The 23,235-nt window shown below is 43.2% G+C and overlaps 1 protein-coding gene across 1 annotated transcript; it reads right to left on the minus strand.

Annotated features, from left to right (window-relative positions):
• Positions 1-1,263: 1,263 nt before the first annotated feature.
• Positions 1,264-18,631, minus strand: LOC308521750 (glutathione S-transferase A2-like). Its single transcript, XM_081094842.1, has 7 exons — positions 18,537-18,631; positions 11,910-12,016; positions 9,740-9,791; positions 8,578-8,710; positions 5,022-5,163; positions 2,473-2,604; positions 1,264-1,606 (listed from the first exon to the last, which is right to left on the minus strand). The coding sequence occupies exons 2-7, from the start codon at positions 11,994-11,996 to the stop codon at positions 1,484-1,486; spliced, it is 669 nt and encodes a 222-aa protein (XP_080950968.1). The 5' UTR covers positions 11,997-12,016; positions 18,537-18,631; the 3' UTR covers positions 1,264-1,483.
• Between the last annotated feature and the right edge of the window lie 4,604 nt (positions 18,632-23,235).

Below are 23,235 nucleotides of genomic sequence, written 5' to 3' on the forward strand. Positions count from 1 at the left end.
CCAATTTCATCCATTATCTCGTGAGGGTTTCTTTACAGTGGACTTATTTGCATCAGAATCCATGCAAGATCCCTATGTTGCACTTGAATGATACGAATACATCCATGAAGACATGAGTGAATGAATACAGATGTCAGGCAGAGGAGAGTGTGTGTGGAATTCTGAGGAATTCCCAAAACCCAAACTCAAACTCTTAGGTCATGAAGCTGTGGGTGGAGTTGTGCAAGGTGTCATGGCCATTTGCGATGGAGCAGTAGAGATGCCGCCCGGCCAGGCCCGCACACCAGACCCTCTCAGGAGAGTGTGGAGGCACAGTGCCATTCAGCTTTGTTAGAGGCTCTGTGGGAAGGTACAGAGGAGAGCCCGACCCACCCTGGGAAGCAACTGAGGTGAGGAGCTAAACATGGCCACGTGGAAAGGAAGGGATGAAGAGGGATGTGAGGAAGGATCCCCACTCATGGGACTCACTGAAGGACTTAAAGAAGGTGGTGATACTCAAATGCGCATTTTAGGAAAGCCATTTTGGTTGCAAGGAGACAGCAGACGAGGTGGAAGTGAAGCTACAGACAGGGAGCCCTGTGTGTCTGTCAGCTCCCTCCCCGCGCTATGAGGAAGCTCTTTGTGGGGAGAAGAACTCAATATGCCAAAGCCCAAAGCCCAGATTCTCTGGGAGGGTGTGCATTAGGAGCCACGAATGTGGCCAAAGTTAGAAATCACTCCTAATCCAGCCACTCTGACTCAGTGACAGGCCAGAAAAATAGAAAAAAGATTTTATATGCATTCAGTAACATATAATTTATACAAGTAATCTGTACCTTGGAAGTCCAGGTCTGAGCAACATTGAGTGACCTCAGAGAAAGCTCAGCCAGGGGCCCCACAGAACATTAAGTAGCAGAGCGTTGATGTGCCAGGGAGTCATGGACTGAAAGGCACCAGAGAGCAGAACTTGGGTTTGTTGTCTTGTTCATCATTTCCCCATCCCCTAGGACACTAATGAGTCCGTAGTAGGCATATCGCTGTTGTATTGCACGACAGCAAAACTCATAACAAAAACATTTTTATTACCAGAAGGAAAGCAGCTCTTAAAGAAAATTACTTATGCCATTACCAAGAGGGGTAGCTATTTTCTTCTGAACAACTGAGGATGTCAGATATGAATTCTACACTCAACTCTTTGAAGAGCTTTGTGACAGACACATGACAATTACTGGAAAAGATAAAAGAGACCTCATAGTCCATGTTTCCATTTTTTTATTTAATTTTGAATTCCAAGAGAGATGCAATCGAAGGAGACTGAAAATCAGATTTCATATTGGATCATAATGAACAAGAATAAATTGTAAGTAAATCAGCTCATGGTAGTTTATTATTTGATTACTTGCAAAAGCTTATTATTCTCAGAAAATCCAAGGTAGAGCATTTCACTGTTGGATAACTTCAGAAAATTGCTCCTGCATGTGCTAGGAATCCATGCCTGCTTTATTTAAATCTTGAAAAGCTCCCTGGTTGCTTTTGAAGCTTTTGGGTCTGTGGGAGGCTTCCTTTGACTGCCGGGCTGCAGAAACTTCTTCACAGGAGGGAGGTTGCTGATCCTGGTTTTCAGGGCCTGCAATGCACAAAGCACAGCCTCAGATGGAGACACAACACCCACCCCTCATTACACAGGCAAGGGAATCTGAGACCCTCCTAGACAGGACCAACGGAGTCCCCTCTATCAGCACCAGCAGGGGGCTGGGAAAGGGACACCCAGCAAGACAAGAAGAGGAAGGAAACACAGCTCAATAGCACTTTTCCGAGAGACAGGATTCAGTTCACAGTCTTCTTCCCACATGGAAATCCTGTGGATTCTCACTCTTGTGCAGACAAGGAAGACTAATGAGTCTGTCAGAGCAACACAGGTAAAGGCTCCTGGAGAAATGAATATGTGGGACAACTGGGCTGGAACTGAAGATAGAAAATATAGAAGGCCAACCATGTGGACAGTCAAAAGCAATCTTTCCTGCGAGAGAGAGAGAGAGACAGACAGACAGAAAGAGAAAAGGGGCTGTGGGGAGAGAAGCACAGTGTCTGAGAGAAGGAGCAGGACCTGAGGGAAGGAAATCAGAGGAAGGAGATCTGCTCACAGAGACTCAGGTAAGAGAGACAGGACACACCGGGGAGGAAAGGAATCCCAGAGAAAATGAGGACAGAAACTGCATGGAACATGGCTGAGCACAGAGACGCTGAGCCCTGGATCCCTCTCATTGTGAAAGACAAAATATTCTCCTTGAGGCAGCATCCACCTCCAATTTCCTTGGCAAAACAAGATTCTTTTCCTGCCTCAGAACAGGGCCTATGAGCAAATTTTGGAGACCTGGGGGCAGCGGGGCGTGGACAATGATGCGATCATAACATGGCCAGTCCAAGAGCCCAGATATTAGATTCCAAGATGGGAGATGTGGGTTCCCTCCCCAGGGCTGTGAAAGGGGTCACCTTCAACAGCGGGAAGTTGGCCAGAAGGCTGGGGTCAATTTCTTCAACATAGTAGATAAGTTCAACCAGGTGAATGTCAGCCTTGCTCAGCCTGTTGCCAACCAGGTAGTGTTGTCCATGGCTCTTCAACACCTGGTGAATTGGAGGGAGCAGGTTATGAACACAGGTGCACTCAGGCTGGGTCCCCCTGCTCCTCCCAGGTCTCTCCATCCTGGTTTCCCATCTGTGCTGTCTCATTGGACCGGTGCAGAGCATCAGACCACATTCATCTCCCCTGACTCAATGAGACAGAGAGAAGCAGTCTTTGTTGATCCTTCCTCACCCCTCAGCTGAAGCCCAGGCAATCATCTCATTCTCCCATTCCCACGTCACTGGGCTCCCTCTGTGCATGTTGGTCTGGCCAGGGCTTGCACTGACTGCACTGTGTTTCTATGTGCCACACACCCGGAGGCCTCAGCAGCTCTGAGATTTCAGGACTTGTCTCTCCAGGCTGTTCTCTCTCTCTCTCCTTCAGGCAAAGACGCCATCTTCATGACATCCTCCCTGAAGCCTGAGAACACTATTTCAGAGTCTATATTTCTCCTCTTGTCTGCTCGTCTCATTTCCAGGTCTACCTATGTAGGATCTGAAATAATCCGGGAACAATTTGAACTCACCATTTCTCTTACAACATTGTCTCTTACACCTAAGCCACCTGTGCCTCTCAATAACATTGGGAGAATTTGTTACAATTCACATGTGAACTGCCTATGGATGACTGCAGTTGTCTGTAACTTACTTTTAAATGCATCAAAAAATAATGTTTGATTACAGCAGGGCGGGATGGGGAGATATATGATTAAGCAAACATAATTATAAAATGTTAATTTTTAATCTAGGTGGTCAGTAGATATGAGTTTATTGTACATCTCTTTCAACTTTTCTGTTTCAGTTTTTTATAATTAAATATTAGAGAAATATGTGATGCTTATTAAAATCATTGCAGCAGTGTGGAAATCATAGAGAAAAAACACATGTGGACCACTGACTAAAGATAACATTTTGGCAAATACGCTTTCAGACTAGATAGATAGATAGATAGATAGATAGATAGATAGATAGATATGAATGAATAAGTACTTAATGACTACAATAAAATATCAAATGCTATATGGTTATATGCATTTTGCATTCATTCACATGATCATAGGGCTCTTTATTTTCATGAGATTATGGGGCTCTTTATTCATGTGAGCATGGAACCGCTTATTTTCAAAGTATAGATACACCTAAATTGCACAGTCTGTTTAGGTTTTCATCATGGGAAATGTGCCTAAACTCTTAGCACCACAAGGACCAGGAGAGTGTACTAGTATGTTCTGATTAATACTAAATTCTTTGCTCTTTGTATAGAACCTCACACACAAGCAACAAATTAACATTTTTTGAGTGAATGAATGATTTAATATTTAATAAAAATAAGTTCCTCAGTATTAGTGTTTTTATTTCTATGTAAGCCTCATGAATCCCTTACAATCTTTTCGTAGCTGTTGTTCATGATTTTTATTTAGCACTAGTGGCCTGGTGCACGAAATTTGTGCATGGAGTGGGGGTGTCCCTCAGCCTGGCCTGCACCCTTTCCAATCTGGGACCCCTTGGGGGATGTCCGACTGCTGGTTTAGGACCGATTGGACAGTTGTACATCCCTCTTGCAATTCGGGACTGCTGACTCCTAACCGCTCACCTGCCTGCCGGCCTTCTCACTCCCAACTGCCCTCCCCTCCTGGCCTGATCGTCCCTAATGGCTTCTGCCTCCATCCCACCATCATGGTTTTGTCCAGAAGGATGTCCAGAAGGTCTCCCCAAAGGTCTCCCAGTATAATTAGCATATTACCCTTTTATTAGTATAGATGATTTCAGGGTGTTTTAATCTGAAATATTGCCCTTTTACCTTCAAAGAGAAGCATTATCTAATATAAATATTATGTATATTGATAGAACTTTATTCCTTAGTTTTGCATGACTTCCCTAAAAAGCTTGAGAGACATATCCACAAAATTTGTAGATTATTTATTCCTTAACATCTTTTTATCTGTTTCTTCCTCTCCATCCCACCGCCTTTCTCTCTGTTTAGATACGACATCCATCCCAGAAACACTACCATATCCTCCTGGTTGGCAGTTGGGGTCATGTTGCCTGTTGTCAGCATATTTTCCAGTGAGTTGTTTCCCTCATGCTCCTCTTGGATGAAAAGCCCCTGCATGGTGCTCTGCAGGATCTACTCCAGTCGCTAGTGTGGCTCTAACTGTGGCCATGAAATGCCATCAAAAATAGAGAATTCTAAATCAGGTCCTAGGAAACTGAACTTTTGCTGACAGATTATAACTTGGGTATAACAGGTACATGTCCTCCCCACAGCTGATTTTGATAACATCCTTGGAGAGCCAGGGTGCTCCATCAGTAGTCAGGATGGCCCATTAGAAGTGAAGTTCAATGTCCCCTGACTGCCCAGGCACCATTTCTCTTTGTCCTCTAGTCTCAGTTCCCCAAACACTGAACAGCCCACTTACCTTTTCAAAAGCTGGGAAATAACGATTTGTTGTTCTCTCTCTGATCTGGGTCATGTTGGCATCTTTTTGATCGGGTGGGCATAGTGGGAAACGCATGGTCATTTCATTCAAATCTGCAATACCTTCTGAATACATATCAATCCTGAAAGACAAAAATGACTCAATTGTCAACTGTCACCTGTCTTACATGTTATAGGTTAAAAAATGTAAGAGAATGGGGTATTGGGAGATGGCAAAGTGATTCACCTCCATTGGGTGAATTTTTATATACCAGTGATTCAGCTATGATTTTCTCTTAACTTTAACATTTCATATTAAGGTAAATATATACATCTAAAATTTTTGTTATGCCCATGACCAAATATACTGACAGAGAACATCAGTGAGGCGTCCAGAGTCATAGGCATGAGAAATTGGTGGAGTCATTGCAAGTACCCAGTGAGATGCTACCTAGGGTTTGCCATCTCTGCTGTGGTTGGTTCTGGGCACAAACTCCATGTGATCCATACGGCTAAAGGCTGCCACCTGAGGAATCAGCAGAGAGTCCCTGGCACAGACACCTCAGTCATGTCCCTCTCCCTCTCTCATCCTATTATACCATCCAGGCCCATTTATATGCCCAATATTAGCAGTTCTTCCAATGAGTTCCCATAGAATACAGTTCCCAACCCTCTCCACGAGCTGTTTCTAAACTTTGGCCACGTTTGCACTGCTCAAGACTCCACCTAAAACATCCCCTGAATGGGTGCGATCCTTTATATATTAGTAGTGCCAACCAGTGCATATTATAGAGGAGTTTTGTTCTAAACTGGGTTTTCTACAATACTTATAAATATACCAGTTTTATTGAAATACTATATTTACACACCATAAATATCACCCTTTAAGGTGTACTATTCAGTAGTTTTTAGTATATTCTGAAATCTCATCACATTCTCTCATTCCAGAACATTTCCTATCATGCCCAAAAGAAATTCTGTGCTCTTGACTGTCACTTCCTATTTCCCCAAAACTCCTTCCCCAGGAGATCACACAAGTACTTTCTGTTTATATGGATTGGAATGTCTGGACATTTCATATGAATGGAATCATTTTACATACAGCCTTTTGTGTGTGGTTTCTTGCATTTTGTATACTATTTTTAAAGTTCATTCATGTTGTCACCTACATCAGAATTTTGTCCTCTCATATGCCGAAGCAATTTCTTCACTGATACAGCTCCTAGGGCACTTGAAACTAAAGAAAAAATGAACAAATGGGACTACATCAAAATAAAAAGCTTCTGCACAGCAAAAGAAACCATCAACAAAACAACGAGAAAACCCACTGTGTGGGAAAACATATTTGCCAATGTCATATCTGATAAGGGCCTAATCTCCAAAATTTATAGGGAACTCATACAACTTAACAAAAGGAAGATAAACAATCCAATCAAAAAATGGGCAAATGATCTAAATAGACACCTTTCAAAAGAGGACATTCAGAAAGCCAAGAGACATATGAAAACATGCTCAAAGTCACTAATCATCCAAGAGATGCAAATCAAAACAACAATGAGGTACCATCTCACACCTGTCAGACTGGCTATCATCAACAAATCAACAAACGACCAGTGCTGGAGAGGATGTGGAGAAAAAGGAACACTTGTGCACTGCTGGTGGGAATGCAGACTGGTACAGCCACTATGAAAGACAGTATGGAGTTTCCTTAAAAAACTGAAAATGGAACTCCCATTTGACCCTGTGATCCCACTTCTAGGAATATATCCCAAGAAACCAGAAACACCAATCAGAAAGGATATATGCACCCCTATGTTCATAGCAGCACAATTCACCATAGCTAAGATCTGGAAACAGCCTAAGTGCCCATCAGTAGATGAATGGATTAGAAAACTGTGGTACATCTACACGATGGAATACTATGCTGCTCTAAAAAGGAAGGAACTCTTACCATTTGCAACGTCATGGATGGAACTGGAGAGCATTATGCTAAGTGAAATAAGCCAGTCAATGAAGGAAAAATACCACATGATCTCACTCATTCATGGATAATAAAGACCATTATAAACTTTTGAACAATAATAGATACAGAGGCAGAGCTGCCTGAAACAGATTGTCAAACTGCAGCAGGAAGGCCGGGGAGGGTGGGGGGCAGGAGGTAGGGGGGTAAGAGATCAACCGAAGGACTTGTATGCATGCATATAAGCATAACCAATGGACATAAGACACTGGGGGATAGGGGAGGCTAGGGGACTGTCTAGGGTAGGGGGATAAAAAGGACACATATGTAATACCCTTTGTAATACTTTAAGCAATAAAAAAATAAATAAATAAATAAAGAATTTTGTCCTCTCTATGGCTAAATTACATTTCATTGTGTAAATATTGCATTCTGTTCATTCATTCACCAGTTGATGGACATTTCTATTGTTTCCACTTGTTAAATATTGTGAGCAACGCTGCTATGAACATTTGTGTGCATGTTGGGGAAGGTCACCAAGAAGATGTGAGTGTCATTTGACCCACAAGCTGCACCTGGGCAATTGGAGGCTCCCCACTCCCTCCCCTGTGCTTGGAATGTGCTCTCCACATGCCTTCCCCAGGACACAGCCTTGGGATAGGAATGTGGTGATAAGACCATCTGGACTTGGTATGTAACCCAGTTAAGGCCTCTATATAACCTTTCAACATCCTGGAAGGTGGATTCAGAAAACTACTCGTCTTGTGGTCATGAACAAATTTCCTTGTTTATTAAACCTGCCACCTACCAATAAGGACTGCAGGCCCTTTTTCTTCAGTCTCTCCCTGCCCTTCACAGACGGGAGCCAGTTTCAGATTTCCCCTGAGGGCTCCCAAGGAGGTCTATGAAGCCACAGTACAAGGTTTAGTGTGGATGTAGTGTTTATTATCTTGGGAACATACCTAGAGGTGGAGGTGCTGACATAGGATAAGTCTATGTTCAACATTTCGAGTAAGTGTTACCAGTTCCTTACAAGTTTTAGTTTCAATCATGTGGTTCCCTCTCAAAAAGAAGGAGAACACTCCCACCTCTCCCAGATGTAGCTGCCTTGAATAAATCTGGCGGCTTCAGTAAAAAGAAAAAAAATGTTCTAAGTAAACCGGGCCTCTTGAAAACCTGCCTCTGCTACCCCTTGTCGAGTTCAGTCCATACAACGGGCTGGTGAGTTAGATTCCTGGTAACTATGCCTGTAATTTCTGGAACTTGAGAATGAGCCCCTTTGTGTCCTTTCCTTCCCCAGTCTTTTCTTTAAAGGCCTGAGCACCTGGAGTCATGACTCCACCATCCTCCTGGCTTCACGGTTCACCGGTGTTTGGAGAAGTCTGTCACTCCCTGTGCTACCTCTGTGGACTGAGGCTTCCTTTCTAATCCCACTGCTTGATTCCACTTCAAGTGGAATCCCTCCTCCTCATGCTCCCTGTTGGACTGGATCTCCAAGGCTCATGCTGCTGTTGGTTATGATCCGCAACACAATCCTGATCATTCAAGGAAGAATCTAAATTGTTATTGTTTATTAAAAAACAGAAAAAATACCTACAGGGCTCTCTCCTTTATGTCTGTCCCATAGAGGTTGTATTTGGCAGCAATGTAGTTGAGAATGGCTCTGGTCTGTGCCAGCTTCATCCCATCGATTTCCACCATGGGCACTTGCTGGAACATCAAAGACCCATCTTTTGAAAGAAGAAAGAAAGAGTAGAGTGAAATGTCTAATGGATCACAGTCTTTTGAGATGAAAACAAGTTTGTTGAAATTATCAGGTAATACTTTAACAAAATGGCATTTTGTTCTTAGTTTTTTACAGTCCTTTTTCTTCTCAGTCTGCTTTTTATTTTTTAACTCACTATTTTATTTACCTTTTTATTTCCATCAGATACATGGTAGCTTTTGTGATTGATTTATCTTTGTGTATATTTTTAAAAGAAGCTGGAGAGAGGCTGCAGCAGGCTGCCAGCCCATAGGCATTTCAAATGGGAAGTTCCCACAGTAACTCTTGTGGTGTTCATGGCATTTAAGGCAGGTTTTGGGAGAGATTTTTACGTAGGCACCTCTTTCCCTGACTTCAACATCTGCAATATTGCTAGGACATTACCTCGCAACAAACCATAGAGATACTTCAAAGCTACTGCTGGGCCTATTTCTACTCTCTTCACCCTGATGCATGTGTTTGAGTGTCGGAGGATAGGTGGGGTCCTGAGCGGACACAGCCCCTCACAGCGGGTGCAGAAAGGAGGAGAAGCAAGGAGTGGGCATTCTAAGTCACAAGGGATGATTCCTTGGTGAATACTCTGAGTTCTAGGCCTTCCTAGCCCTGAGTGAGTGGTGAGACCTGCTCAAGGAGCCCCGCTCTTACACTTGAAATACTTTTCTTCCTCTTTCACCCACCCTCCAGCTCCAACCATGCACACTCTTAGGCATTGCTTAGTGCAGTGGTCAGCAAACTCATTAGTCAACAGAGCCAAATAAGAACAGTACAATGATTAAAATTTCTTTTATATGCCAAATTTTTAAACTTAAACTATATAGGTAGGTACATTGTTATTAACTTAATTAGGGTACTCCTAAGACTTAGGAAGAGCCACACTCAAGGGGCCAAAGAGCCGCATGTGGCTCGTGAGCCGCAGTTTGCCGACCATGGGAGTGTTCAAACCTCACTATTGCATTTATTCCCTCATCAGAGGAATTTAGATACATTGTCTTACCATTTCTTAATTTTTCCAAGTCTTCTGGACTTTCCAAAAATTGCTCTTCAAACTAGAATCAGAAAGAGTAAAGGAGTTCTTTTGATTCATTCCATAGCATTACAGAACTTTTGACCTTAAATGACCTCTGTCTGGTACATCATATGGAGGAGGTAAGATTCCTGAGTTTGGCTTGGTACACAGAAGAGTACAGTGATGCCATTTGGAAATTCAGATTAGAGCCATCAAGAACAGAACATGAAGCAAAATAAGCCAGTCAGAGAAAAACAAGTATCACATGATCGTGTCAAATCTAATGAACAAAATAAATTGATGAAGAAAACAGATCCAGAGACACTGAAACATCCACTTTCAGAGGAAGTGGCGGGTGTGGAGGGCTGGAAGAGTTTGACCACAGAATTTATATATGCTTAGCCCATGGACAAACAATAATGCAGGGAAGGCCTAGGGAGTGGGTGGGAGCAAGGTGGAGGGGGTTATGGGTGGGGGGTGGAGGGGGGTAGGAGAAAACATCTGTAATACTTTCAACAATAAATATATTTTAAAAAGAGGACAGAGCATGGCTTGCAGCACTTAACTGCTCACACTTGGAGGTTTTTACATCTGTCACCTGCTTTTACATCTGTCAGTGGTCAGGCCATGATTTGGGAGGGGAGTGTTAACACAGGGAAGGGACTGGGAAGTTCTTATAGTTATGGAGTTTTGATATCTCAGGAAAGCCTTTCTCTCCATATGAGACAGGCCAGGAAATCGTGTGTCCCCCAGCGAGGGATATCCATGGGCCCATAACCATCTAAGATGCTGTCACCAAGGTGACAATTACCTCATTTCATTTCATTTTATAGTTTAAAAAGAGTATTTTATAATAAAAGTTTTGATCTTTAGCTTGATCAGTGGAACAGTCTATTGTGGATCTACATAATTCCATAGGGGAAGACCTGATAGATAGTGAGTTATGTGTGCAGGGATTTATAAAGCTTCCAGTGCAAGACAAACATAAAGGATGGAGGATGGTCATGAAAAGAGGGTGGCCAAGGTAGGATGGCATTGGCTGGTGTGATGTTGCTTGTGAGGCTAACGGAGATGAAAATGATTGTAAAGATCAACCTTTGGGAGCACAGAACCCAGGAATGCTGACCAAGATCCGTACCCCACACCCTCTTCAGTAAAGCTGGGATGGAGTAGAGGAAGCCTGAGATGTTCTCAACATCACTGTTATATTGCTTGGGCCACAAAAATATTCGTTGTGGGCCACATGTGGCCTGTGGCCCGCGAGTTTGACATGCTTGCTGTAAATGCTTGGATGTCCTCCTAGATGCCCCCATGCCTCCTTTTAATCACCTACTCACTTGTAGGCATCCTGACTGGAATGTAAGCTTCCTGAGGGCAGGGACCTTGTCTGTCTGGTTCATCTGTGTATCCCCAGAACCAAGCACAGAACCTGGCACTTCAAGGTGCTCAACACAATCATGGCTGAGTGGATGCCTAAATCTTTAACAGGCAGCTTGTTATAATCTGCTCTTCTCCAATTTTGTGGTTATATCTTAATTTTAATTACATTACATTCTAATATTATCATTTTTATCCTTTTATTATAAAACTTTCTAGCATGTACAAAATGAAAGTACAAAGATCCTCTTTGTGTCCATCACCCAGCTACAATCATAATCACACAAGTCAATCTTGTGTCATCTAGATTGCCCACCCACTCTCCCTATCTTGTGAAAATTCGAAACAACCCCATATACAGGATAATTTAATACTTGACTCTTTTATTTCTAAAACATTAGATTTATTATTAAAATAACCACAATATCACACATAACCAAAAAAGTAACGATGATTTTTAATATTCTCTAATATTCAATCAATAGTTGTATATTTGTCAAATATATTACCGTATATTAAAATAAAAATAAGGTTCATAAATTATGTTTAGTGGCTATTTCTTTTGTTTCTTTTAAAATTTTCCTGTACTCTTACAATGGCAGGATTTTTTAAAATTTTATTGTTCAAATAGTCCAATTCCTTCATAATATGCATAGTATTTTTATTTAAGGCAAAACCATTCACAGGCCATCTAGTATGGAAGTCTCCTAGCTTATGTGAGAAAGCACTTCACCACAGTCAATTTTAGTTTCAACTTAAGATGACAGAACTCAGAACCCACCTCGACTCCAGCTGCAGCCAGGAGCCACCGGATGGGCTCCATTCTGCCTCGAGCATTGAAGTAGTGAAGCTTGGGCTTCCCAGCCATGTCGCAGCCTCCTGGTTTCTCTAAACATGAGTGAATGCATGAATGAATGCATGCGTGAATGAATGAAACCATAGAAGCAAACTGTATTTTATGGTGTACATTTGAACAGAAGGGTGAAGTATGTGCTTTCTTAATGGTGGAATTGGTGGAGTCCCATGAGGTCTTCCTTTGCCCATATTCTCACCCAGTAGTGGCCATTGGTGTCAAATTGCACCAAGTAAGTCTCAGGTTGCCATTTGTCCTCACTCTGAGGATATGAACAGAGCAGCCTGGATCCCACACAGGAGAAGCAAGCCAGTGAGGGGCCTTGAAACCAGAGGACTTACAACAGGGAGGAGGACAAGGGAGCAGAGTTAGTCCTCTGCTCTTTGGCTGTCGTGCTGCTCTTGTTCAAATGCATGAAGTGGGGCTTAGTCCTGGCCTGATAGTCACCAAAACCTTCTAAGTTCTCTCCACTCAGGAAGAGGTTCATTCCTGTTTCCTATTGCAATTCTATATTTTTCACTGCTGGATGAATTTTATATTCCATTTAGAAAAAGGAATGTTAGTGCATTACCTTTTTAGTGCATAGAAAGGAATTAACATGTGTAGTGTCTACCACATAACAGACCCTTTCTAATTTTTATCCTTACTTAATCTTGGTAAAAATGACTTGAGGTAGATCTTGTTGTTATTCTAAGTTTATAGTTGATGATTCTCGTGGCTATAGAGGTTAAGCAACTGGCCTAAAATAAGTGGTTAAGCTATCATTTGAACACACTTAAAAAAAACTTATATTGGACACCAAAGTCGTGGAGCTTCTCTAAAACAGTATTTTATTTTTTTATTGATTAATGTATTACATATGTGTCCTTATCCCCTCATTGGCACCCCCTACCCCCTGATCTAAAACAGTATTTTGTAAACTATGAATTGTGATCCCTCGGTGTGCTGTGAAATTAGAACAGTGGGTTCAGACTAGCATTTTCCATTTGAAATATAATAGAAAATATCAGCGTACCATATGTAGTAAGTCTAACTATATAATTACTAAATAAAATTTTAATTTTAGTTGCACTTACATTGTGTGTGAGTGTGCGTATGTGATTGTATGCTCTGGTTTGTTGTAAAAGGTAAGAAATACATTAGTCTGGGGTCAGCAAAAGAAGTCTCACAGCTGCGTCCCTTTTCTAAGGTTTCTCTGAAACACTGATATTTGAGGCTGGATAATTCTTTGTTGTGGGGGGCAGTCCTGTGCATTGGAGGATATTTACTTTAGTAATATCCCTGACCTCTACCCACAAGATGCCAGTAGCATAGTGCCCTGTCCCTCTCTCCCATCATGACAACCCAAAATAAAATCAGGGGCAAAATCACCTCTGGTTGAGCACCACTGCTCTGTTCCAAGCTGAGACAGCAGCACACAGGTGGGAGGAGCCAAAGAGAGCTCCTCACATAATGACTGGGAAATTCCAGCAAAGGTCTTGGGCAGTTTTTCTCAGGGATGTGAGTACAAAGGCACAGGAGTCATTAAAAAGCAAAGATTTGGTCTTCCCAAAAGCAGCCAGAGGTGACCTCTGAAAGTGGTTCGCTGTTCACTGGACAGAAAACCTCACAAAATCATGCAAACCAAGAGGGTCAAATATTTGTGTGCATTGCCCGGGCCATATTCAAAAAGCCACCACGTTTCTGAAGGATGCCACTTTATAGAAGCTGTGTGTGCCATTCCGTTGTCACAATGGTGGAGGTTGCAGGTGTGCCCAGGCAAGGATTCAGTTGCCTACACTTAGGGGGGGACAATTTCTGTCCCATTCTTAGTCACTAGACCTCTACCCAGAAAATGTTTTTAAGCATTTGTGCAAGATTTTGTGGTTAATTTCTTAGCAAAACATATATATCTCCAAGCAATAGTAATATTTTTTAAAAGGTACATGAAATTTGAATTTTTATATGTCAAAAGGTAACCGTAAGTTAACATTGCAATTAAGCAATAAATGCTGGGTTTTATTCTGCCTTTTCTCAAGGCTGCAGCCAAAACTCTGTTTTCTTAAAGTGTGTAAATAAAGCCCTGTGTTTTCATTCCCTATTTAGCCTTTCTTACAGCTTAGAGAACTATTGCTTGGGGCCACAGGTGTCCTCAGTAAATCTACAAATTCCTGTTTGAAGAGACAGAACTCTGAGAACAGGGGAGGAAGCCCACTTCCTTTCGCATGCTCCCCCTTCTTAGGAGAAGCAGCACTTCTCATTCCCCTCCCCCTGATCTAATTGTTGTACAGTCCCTGTCCATCCTTATAAAAACCTCCGTCAGCACTGAGATCTCCAGATGGTTTTTTGAGGACTGGGAAAAGTCCCCCATCTTCTCAAGATGCCAGCACTCAAATAAACCCCTTTCCTTTTTCACCAGCACCTGTTTCATGAGTTTGGCTCTCATTGCAAAGGCAGCCAAATCTGGGTTTGGTTACAAAAAGAGTTTAAATATTCCAAAGGATATTTATTTATTTATTTATTTATTTATTTATTTGCTTCTTAGAACCTTGTTTCTGGGTGACATGTAATATATTTTCGCTTTTTAGGTGTTTCATTCAAACTTCCTCAACTAACACTCATGGAGCAGCTTCATGTATCAAGCAGTAATGGCTCTTTGGGAACAAGAAACAAGTCTGATTTGTTCCTTCCCTTTAAGGGACTAAAGTCTGGTCAGAAAAATAAGCTTGGAGAAACTAAGATGGCGGCATAGATAAACACCGGGAAATAGTCGCCTCCCACAGCAATTGAAAATTATCCCAAAGGACGGAGCAAACATCGTCCATAAAAACAGGAAGGCTGGCTGAGTGTAATTTCTACAACTAGAAGACAAGAAAAGCACGCTGAGAGCCAGAGGAGCTGCGGAGGCTGAGTGCAGAGGTACGGCGGCGGCTCGCGCGCGCGGAAAGGGGGTGGCACCTGAGGACGCGGCTGTCTTTTTGAATCACAAGCTCCCGACTGCTCTGATCTCCGGTTCTGGGAAGTCTCTGGGGACCCAGGACACATACGGGGAGAGGCTGCTCTCTCAGGCGGCAGCGGGCGAACTTGAGGGCCGCTTTCCCTCAGAGGTGCTTGCAGCCCTTACCAGGACACTGAGACACGTGACCCCGGGCGCGGAGAATCAGCCATTGCTTCTTTCTCCGGCCTTTTGACTCCCTGAGACCCCGCCCCACCCAGGCTGCGGCAGAGGCTTTTGCATGTGAATGCCCCGGCCCTTTGCAACCTGATAATTACCTAACTGCAGCCAGACCAGCCAGACCCGGAACTTCCAAGAGAAGGCCCAAGGCCCCGCAGGGGCTTGCATTGCTTCACAGCGGAGCTTCTTCGTGGCCCGGCTGTGAGGCCTCAGGCAGGGGCTGAATTAGCACCTCCTTAGATCCAGGAGCCACTGTACCCAGTGGTCAGAGGGGGACCATTCTCCCACTTCAGACACAGCTGCTTCCCACAGCCAATTGGCCTGGAGGTCAATTCCTCCCAGTGATCCTACATCAACCAAGGCACCAAGAGTGCACCAAGAGTGTCCACCCCAGGTAACTGGGGAGGCTGAGCCACTGGGCCCTACAGGACACCTGGCGCGCAGGGCCACTCTATCAACACAGGGAAGTAGCCAAAATGCGGAGACAGAGAAACAGGTCACAATTGTCAGAAACGGAGGAGGACAGACGACTGGATATAGAGTTCAAGGCCACGTTTATAAGGTTTTTCAAGAATTTTATGGAAACCGCCGATAAATTTAATGAATCCCTCAAGGAGTATAGTGAGACCATGGAGGACATGAAAAAGGACCAACTAGAAATTAAGCATACACTGACTGAAATAAAGAATATTTTACAGAGATCCAACAGCAGACAAGAGGATCCCAAGAATCAAGTCAAAGATTTGAAATACAAAGAAACAAAAAATACCCAACCGAAAAAGAAAAAAGAAAAGAGATTCAAAAAGTATGAAGATAGTGTAAGGAACCTCTGGGACAACTTCAAGCGTACCAACATCAGAATTATAGGGGTACCAGAAGGAGAGAGGGGGCAAGATATTGAAAACCTTTTTGAAGAAATAATGACAGAAAACTTCCCCCCACCTGGTGAAAGAAATGGACCTACAAGTCCAAGAAGCGCAGAGAACCCCAAACAAAAGGAATCCAAAGAGGACCACACCAAGACACATCATAATTAAAATGCCAAGAGCAAAAGATAAGGAGAGAATCTTAAAAGGAGCAAGAGAAAGAAAGTCAGTTACCTACAAGGGAGTACCCATACGACTGTCAGCTGATTTCTCAACAGAAACCATGCAGGCCAGAAGAGAGTGGCAAGAAATATTCAAAGTGATGAATACCAAGAACCTACAACCAAGATTACTTTATCCAGCAAAGTTATCATTCAGAATTGAAGGTCAGATAAAGAGCTTCACAGATAAGGAAAAGCTAAAGGAGTTCATCACCACCAAACCAGCATTATATGAAATGCTGAAAGGTATTCTTTAAGAAGAGGAAGAAGAAAAAGGAACTCTTACCATTTGCCACAGCATCGATGGAACTGGAGAGTGGATAAATACCACAAGATCTCACTTATTTGTGGAATATAATGAACAACATAAACTGATGAACAAGGACTGATCCAGAGACGGAGAGGCTTTGATTGGACTCTCGGGCCTTGGAGGGAAGGTAGGGGAGGGTGTGGGTAAGGGGGAAAGATCAACCAAAGGACTTATATGCAAGCATATAGGCCTAACCAATGGACACGGACAACGGGGGGGGGGGGTGAGGGAATGAGCGGGGGGGGGGGGGGGGTAGAGGGTACACATATGTAATATCTTAATCAATAAAAAAAAATAAAAAGAAAAAGAAAAAAAAAGAAAAAGAAAAATAAGCTTGTTGACAACTGGAATTCTGAGGCTTTCCTGAATGAGAACTCTGTTTTGCTCTTTGTTTTGTTGACAATTCTTCCAGGACACTACTGACTCTCATTAGGCTGCACCCTACTGGGTGACTTCATGTGCCTTCTGAAAACTAATGCTCCATTGATGTATGTAACTCTCCCCTCAAGACTTGCCCAATTATAGACCTAGAAAGGGTCTGAGAAGTAGGCTGGTCCTTCAAGAGTGTAAACAATATGCTACACACCAAAGAGAGGGTATGATTTGCCAGCTAGCTAGTTAGTAATAAAGTCTAAATTAGATCCCAATTCTCCTAACATTCAGACTAGTTTCTCCCTATTATTCTACTAGTATATTACTGAATTTTCACAGCCTGCAGAAATCAGTTTCTTTGTCGCCATTAAATTAGTGAGTTTCCCGAGAAGTTGTCGTAGTACACAGTGTGTTGAGCACAGTTCATTGTTCAACAGGCCGTTTGCTCAAAGTTCAGTACACTCGCCATGTAACAAGGCATGGGCAGATTTCTCAAAAGCCATTCCTTTTTTTGTTCGTTTGTTTTGTTAGGATTTCCCTCATAAGCCTTGCCATTTACAATATAGAACTATGGAGTGATTAAATTATAAGCTGGGATCATGGTGATGAAGTAGCCAATCCTAATTACAAAACACAACATTGGGCTATTTAAATGGAACTATAAAAGCAGCAGAACTTTCCACATAATAGAAACACAATGGTTATGCCAAAAAGCTTTGGCTGGCGTAGCCCAGAGGAATATTTAACTGGGCAAACAGAAGGAATTTGCAAATCCTCTGTCAGACTGGGAACCTCACAGCTCAAGAGAAAGCCATTCTTTTCTTAAGTTTGCCTAAGACGTAAACCCAGAGGCACTTGAATCCTATTCTAAAGTCCCAATACATTTAGATTCACTAGCCAGTTTGAGTCTTTTCTTTATAAGAAACCCTTTCTACCCTTTGCTCCAAAAGCATTAAAGAAGGAAGGAAAGGAGGAGGATGAGAGGAAGAAGGAAGGTTAGGGTGCAAGGTGAGGCGGAAGAGAAGAAGGAGCAGGAAGAGATAGTGGGGAAAGAAAGATAAGTGCTTAATCACAAAGTAACTGATATAAACAACAAGCTAATATAAGAATTCACCTATGGAGGAGTAAGTTCAGATTCTGACTGGCAGGCATTGCTGCCAATTGGTTTCCCAACAGGAGGTGTCAGTTCAAGAGGCACAAAACCATTGTCATATATTTCCTTCCCGTTGCTCAATGTGTGACTTGCCAAATTAAAATTCAGTACCAGTGTGTGTTGACTACTATGTGAACACACTAATGCATCATTCATAATGGCGAAGCGATTTTAGTGTAAGCTCACATGCTTTCCCTGGAACTAGAAGAGTTGTATTTTCACATTACCGGTAATAATAACACTCTTACTTTTCCCATATTATCAAATTCTCTGCCTTCATTTTCAAAATTCTTGATTATTATTTTCCTTTAAAGACCTGGCCTTGAGGATCTAATAAATAATGCTTGAATTGTCTCCTGAAGACACAAGAAGGCACAATAAGAACATAGAGTACCCACATAAAATAACACATTCTAAAAAAATTTCCAAGTGAAATGGACACAAGAGAATTTATAGAGATGTGTAAGGTCAGTACTAACCTATTATGTTCACGCTGTCTCTCAGCTCAGCTCCTCAAGGTCACTGCCTAATATCTGTGTTAGATGCTTAAATATTTTGAAACCCTCTCCCTCCTAAGGGGGTGGAGTCCAATAAGGAGCAGTCACTCCCACAGCCTCCAGCCTCCACAGAGCTCAATACTAGACCTGAAAGCAAAGGACAACTCAACAATGTTTCATTTCAAGATTATCCATAAATGCACAAGGAAGGGATTTCAGGTGTATTTGGTTGCCCAATAGGTGCATGGGAACCAGGCTTCTATTAACACTGCTGCTTATGTAGGATTTCATGAAATTTGCTGTAAAGATGGAAAAATCTTATGGGAAAATGTGTCACAGGAGGGTAGTGTCAGAAAAGAGGATAAGAAAGAGAAAATAGAGAGACAGCAATCTAAATTCATAACAAGGACTGAATGATGAATACTGCTGCAACCCAAATTCTCTAGGCCCAAAGAATCCGTCTGAGTTATCTAGCAGTGGGCAGGAGGAACTCAGCGGCCTTACCTGGGCCTTGTGTAGACCCTTTCCTTAGAGACTACACTTCAGCATTTCCCTCTTGCCTCAGGACCCTTGCATGTGCTGCTTCTTTTGATTGGAAGGCTCTCTTGTCCCTACTCTCAGGCATCCTGTGCTTCCTCTGTCAAGTAGTTATGACCTTATCTGTTTAATATCTGTGTGTCTTTCCCCACCCCCTCACCAGCATTTACTGTGAGCTGCCAAGGGCCCATGACTGACTATAGTGCCTGGCACCACATGGAAGAGACGTCATAGGTAAAAATAAATACATATAAATACGTATAATGTTATCTTTTTCTAATGAAAAATTCCTAACAGATATGAATGCAGAAAGAAGAGTATAATGGGCCTTAATGCATCCATCACATTACCACAATAATTGTAAGCATTGTTTTGAAGCAAATCCCATTGTATTGCATCAATAAATAATTTAAAATATATCTTTTAAACTTTGGTGAAATTATTTATGTTACAGAAAAATTGCAAAAGTGGTGCAGAGTTCCCAAATACCCTTCCCCCAGTTTTGTCTAATATGAATATCATACATAACCATAGTAAAATGATCAAACCAGGAATCTGACATTGATACAATACTATTAACCAAACTCCAGATTTTACAGGTTCCAGCAGTTTTTTGATCAGTGTCTTTTTTCAGGCCAGGATTTCACACCGATTAGTTGCCATAGTCTCCTCCAATCCGTGACAATTCCTCAGTCTTTCCCTATCTGCTGACCTTGGGGCTCTAGGAGAACAATGGTCTAATATCCCTCAATATGGCTCTGCCTTACATTTCCTCGTGATTGATGTTATATGTTTTTTTGCAAGAATACCACAGAAGTTATGCTGCTCCTATCTTGGGGCATTACTTCCGGACATAACATCATACCCAAGACAAAATATGTCTTATTAACAATGAAGCTAACCTTGATCCATTGACTCAAGCAGTGTCTGCCAGACTTGTCACCTATAATGTTCCTATTTGGAATTAGTAAATATTTTATGGGGAGGTACTTTGTGACTATGCAAATATTCTGTTTCTAAATGAGCTTTCACTCACCAACTTTAACATTCATTATGGATCTTGCCTACAGCAAATGTTACTATAGTGTTTGCTTAATGGTGATTTTCCTCATTCCTTCTACACAGAGCAATTGAAATTCTCTTGTAAGAAAGAGCTATCTCTTCGCCCTTATTTATTTACTCAATTATTTACTTATAGCAGCATAAACTTATGGATATTTTATCATAAGGGAATGATCTAATATTTTTAATACACATTTTATTGTTCCAGCTTTGACCTTTGGGAGATACTTCAGGTTGGCTCCTATGTCCTTTAAAACAAGTTTCCTCCCTTTATGGGTAATTCCATATATTTTCTGCCCCAAAGATGTTTCAGGATATCTTGTGTTTCCTCTACCCCAATCCACACTGGTCAAACAGGGCAAGTGAATGTGCCCAGGAGGAAGGTTAGAGGCCCCTCCATTCTCAAGGCTGTAACTGGGCTGGAGCTCAGGGTGAGGAGGGATGTGAGGAGGCACCCTTGCAGGCATGGGAGTCACTGAAGGAGGTAAAGAAGGTGGTGATCCTCAGACTTGCATCTTAGAAAAACTGTTCCTGAAGTAAAGGGGATCATTTGCCTGTGTGCATCAAAGCCCAGTCAAATGCAGCAGGTTTATTAATTGAGGAAATGGCGCCAAGCCCAGAGTCACAGGTGAGCAAATGCTCAAAGACCTGGCTCCGGATGGCTTCTAGTGGACACATCATGAAGGGGAAGAAGTCACTAATCATGATGACTAAGGGAGTTAGGGTGGTGGTCATGGTCATGGTTCTAATGATTGGCCGATGCTAGGCTAGGGGGTAGTTATTGCATCTGGCCCTGATGTCAGCCATGGCATTGCTCTGTCTGGTTTCACAAGGGTGTGGCTGGTGGGCTGGTGCTGCTTTTCTGGGTCTGGAGCTGAAACACAGCTGAGGCCTCGATGTCATGTCTAGTTTGGCTGACGCTCTGTCTCTGTGGTCAGCAGAGAGGCTTTGTTCCTAAGATGGTTTGATGCTGACCAGAACCTCATTGTTTGGAGGACTTAATGATTAAGGGGATGGACATGGGGGGAGAAAGAGGTAGGTGAGCCAGGGTGCTGGGTAAGCCAGTTTGAATCAAAGAGAAAGAAATGGAGTTTCTGCATGGTTACAAACCACTCTGTTGCAAGTAGAGAGCAGACCAGAGAGAGGGCAGTGAAGCTGCAGTTGGGGAGGTTACTGGGGGGGTGGAGGTGAGAAATCATGAGGCCTGCTCTCGGGCAGTGGAAGAGAGACAGGCATGGCAGTTGGGAGTTGTGTTGCCATGGCTCTGTGCCATCCAGGGGGCGGCAAGGAGAGGCAAGGCCCCTGTGTGGACACCTTGGCTGCCAGCGCTGCCCTGGCTCCAGGGAGGAAACGGAGAGGAAGAGGAACAGCCTGTGGAGCAGACTTTGAGTCTGGTTTCTGAGAAGCTGAGTTTGAGGGGACCAAGGAACAAGATGCTGGACATGAGCTGTGGGCTGTCAGGGGCAAAACCCTGTGGCTTCAGAGCTGAAATAAGGTAACCTGGCCAGAGGCAGGGGCAGGGCTGTGTGCCCAGCTCAGAGCTGGTTTCTCCTGGATAACCTGGGAGAGAGGAAGCCCTGAGGTCTCCCAGAGGGAGAAGGAAAGACCCTGTAATACAGGTCAGTCTCGCTCATGACATGGGTTAAGTTCCTGTCAACTTGGAAGGCAACTCACATCCTCCTTCCCTGGGACATCATCCCCACCCCTTCCCCCCAAAGCAGACCAAGAGCAGGCAGCTCCCTCCTAGGGGACCAGAAGGGTCCCATGAAATCACCAGCTGAACTCCAGGGACAGGTGTCTGGGGCGGGTGGGTGGAGGGGAGAGCTCTGTCCAGACCTTTCTCCTGGCACATGACCCGTGTACCTCTGCCTTTTGGACACATCCATCTGGCTGCCCCTCAGGCAACTCAAACTAACCAAACCTCAAACAGAAATCGGGTTTCCATTCTGAGGTTGGCCCTGCTGTCCCACACCGTTGCCCAGGCTGGAAGCCTGCCATATCCCTGACACACTCTCTCCCTGCGAATCCCCATTTCCCCTTCACTCTCACTCCAACCCAGCTGCTTCTCTCCACACCAACCCATCTTTCAGTGCAGGCTGCCATCATCTCTCCTGCAATTTCCATAGAACCCTGCACACCAGACTCTGTGTCCAAACTAGGTCCCTGTGGTGCTGTATTCCATCTTCCATGCGACAGTCAAAGTGGTTTTTCTTTTCTCTTCTTTTTGAAATATAATTGACCTTCAGCATTATATTAGTTTCCGGATTACAACATAATGATTCAATATATGCATACTAGAGGACTGGTGCACAAAAATTCATGCACTCAGGGGGAGTCCCTCAGCCCGGCCTGCACCCTCTCACAATCTGCGACCCCTCAGGTAGGGTCCCTAGGTCTCCCTTAGATCACGGCCTATCAGGACTTTCCATCCCCCGGCTGCAGGCAGCCGCCCCACTCCTGTAGTTGCCACTGCTTGCCATCTGTGCAGCATTGCCCCCCCTGCCCTACCACCAGTGGCCTCCCTCTGTAGGCAACAGATGTGGGGTGCGATGGCTTGGCTGGCCTGGGGCTCCCTCTTTCTTTGCTGGGGGGTGGGGCCAGTCCTGTGAGGGGCCATGGTGGTTCTGGTCTCTGGTTGTTCTGGTCGTTAAGCTTATGGTGGCTGGCCTTTTATTATATAGGATATTGTGAAATGATGACCACAATAAGTCAAGTCAACATCCATGACCACATACAGTTGCAAATGTCTTTTCTTGAGATGAGAATTTTTAAGATCTACTCTCTTAACAATTTGTAAATATAATATGCAGTATTGTTAATTATAGTCACTGCACTGTACAAAATGACATCCCAGGACTTATTTATTTTGTAACTAGAAGTTTGTACCTTTGATCCCCTTCACCCATGTTGCTGGCCTACACCTCTAGCAACGAGAAATCTGCTCTTTGTAGCTGTAAGTTTTTTGTGTTTTGTTTTCAGATTCCACATATAAGTTCTACAGTATTTGTCTTTTTATGCCTCACTTATTTCACTTAACATAATGCCCTCAAATAGGTCTGTCTAAGAAGCATATTTATCTCTG

Source organism: Myotis nattereri, assembly GCF_964212035.1.
Source record: "Myotis nattereri genome assembly, chromosome: 6".
NCBI lineage: Eukaryota > Metazoa > Chordata > Mammalia > Chiroptera > Vespertilionidae > Myotis > Myotis nattereri.

Coding starts and splice junctions, on each gene's coding strand:
- LOC308521750 (XM_081094842.1), bottom strand. CDS start 11,996: ATGGCTGGGAAGCCCAAGCTTCACTACTTCAATGCTCGAGGCAGAATG. Junction 8,711..9,739: donor CTTGGAAAAATTAAGAAATG/GTAAGACAATGT, acceptor TTCTTTCAAAAG/ATGGGTCTTTGATGTTCCAG. Junction 2,605..5,021: donor ATTTCCCAGCTTTTGAAAAG/GTAAGTGGGCTG, acceptor CCAATTCACCAG/GTGTTGAAGAGCCATGGACA.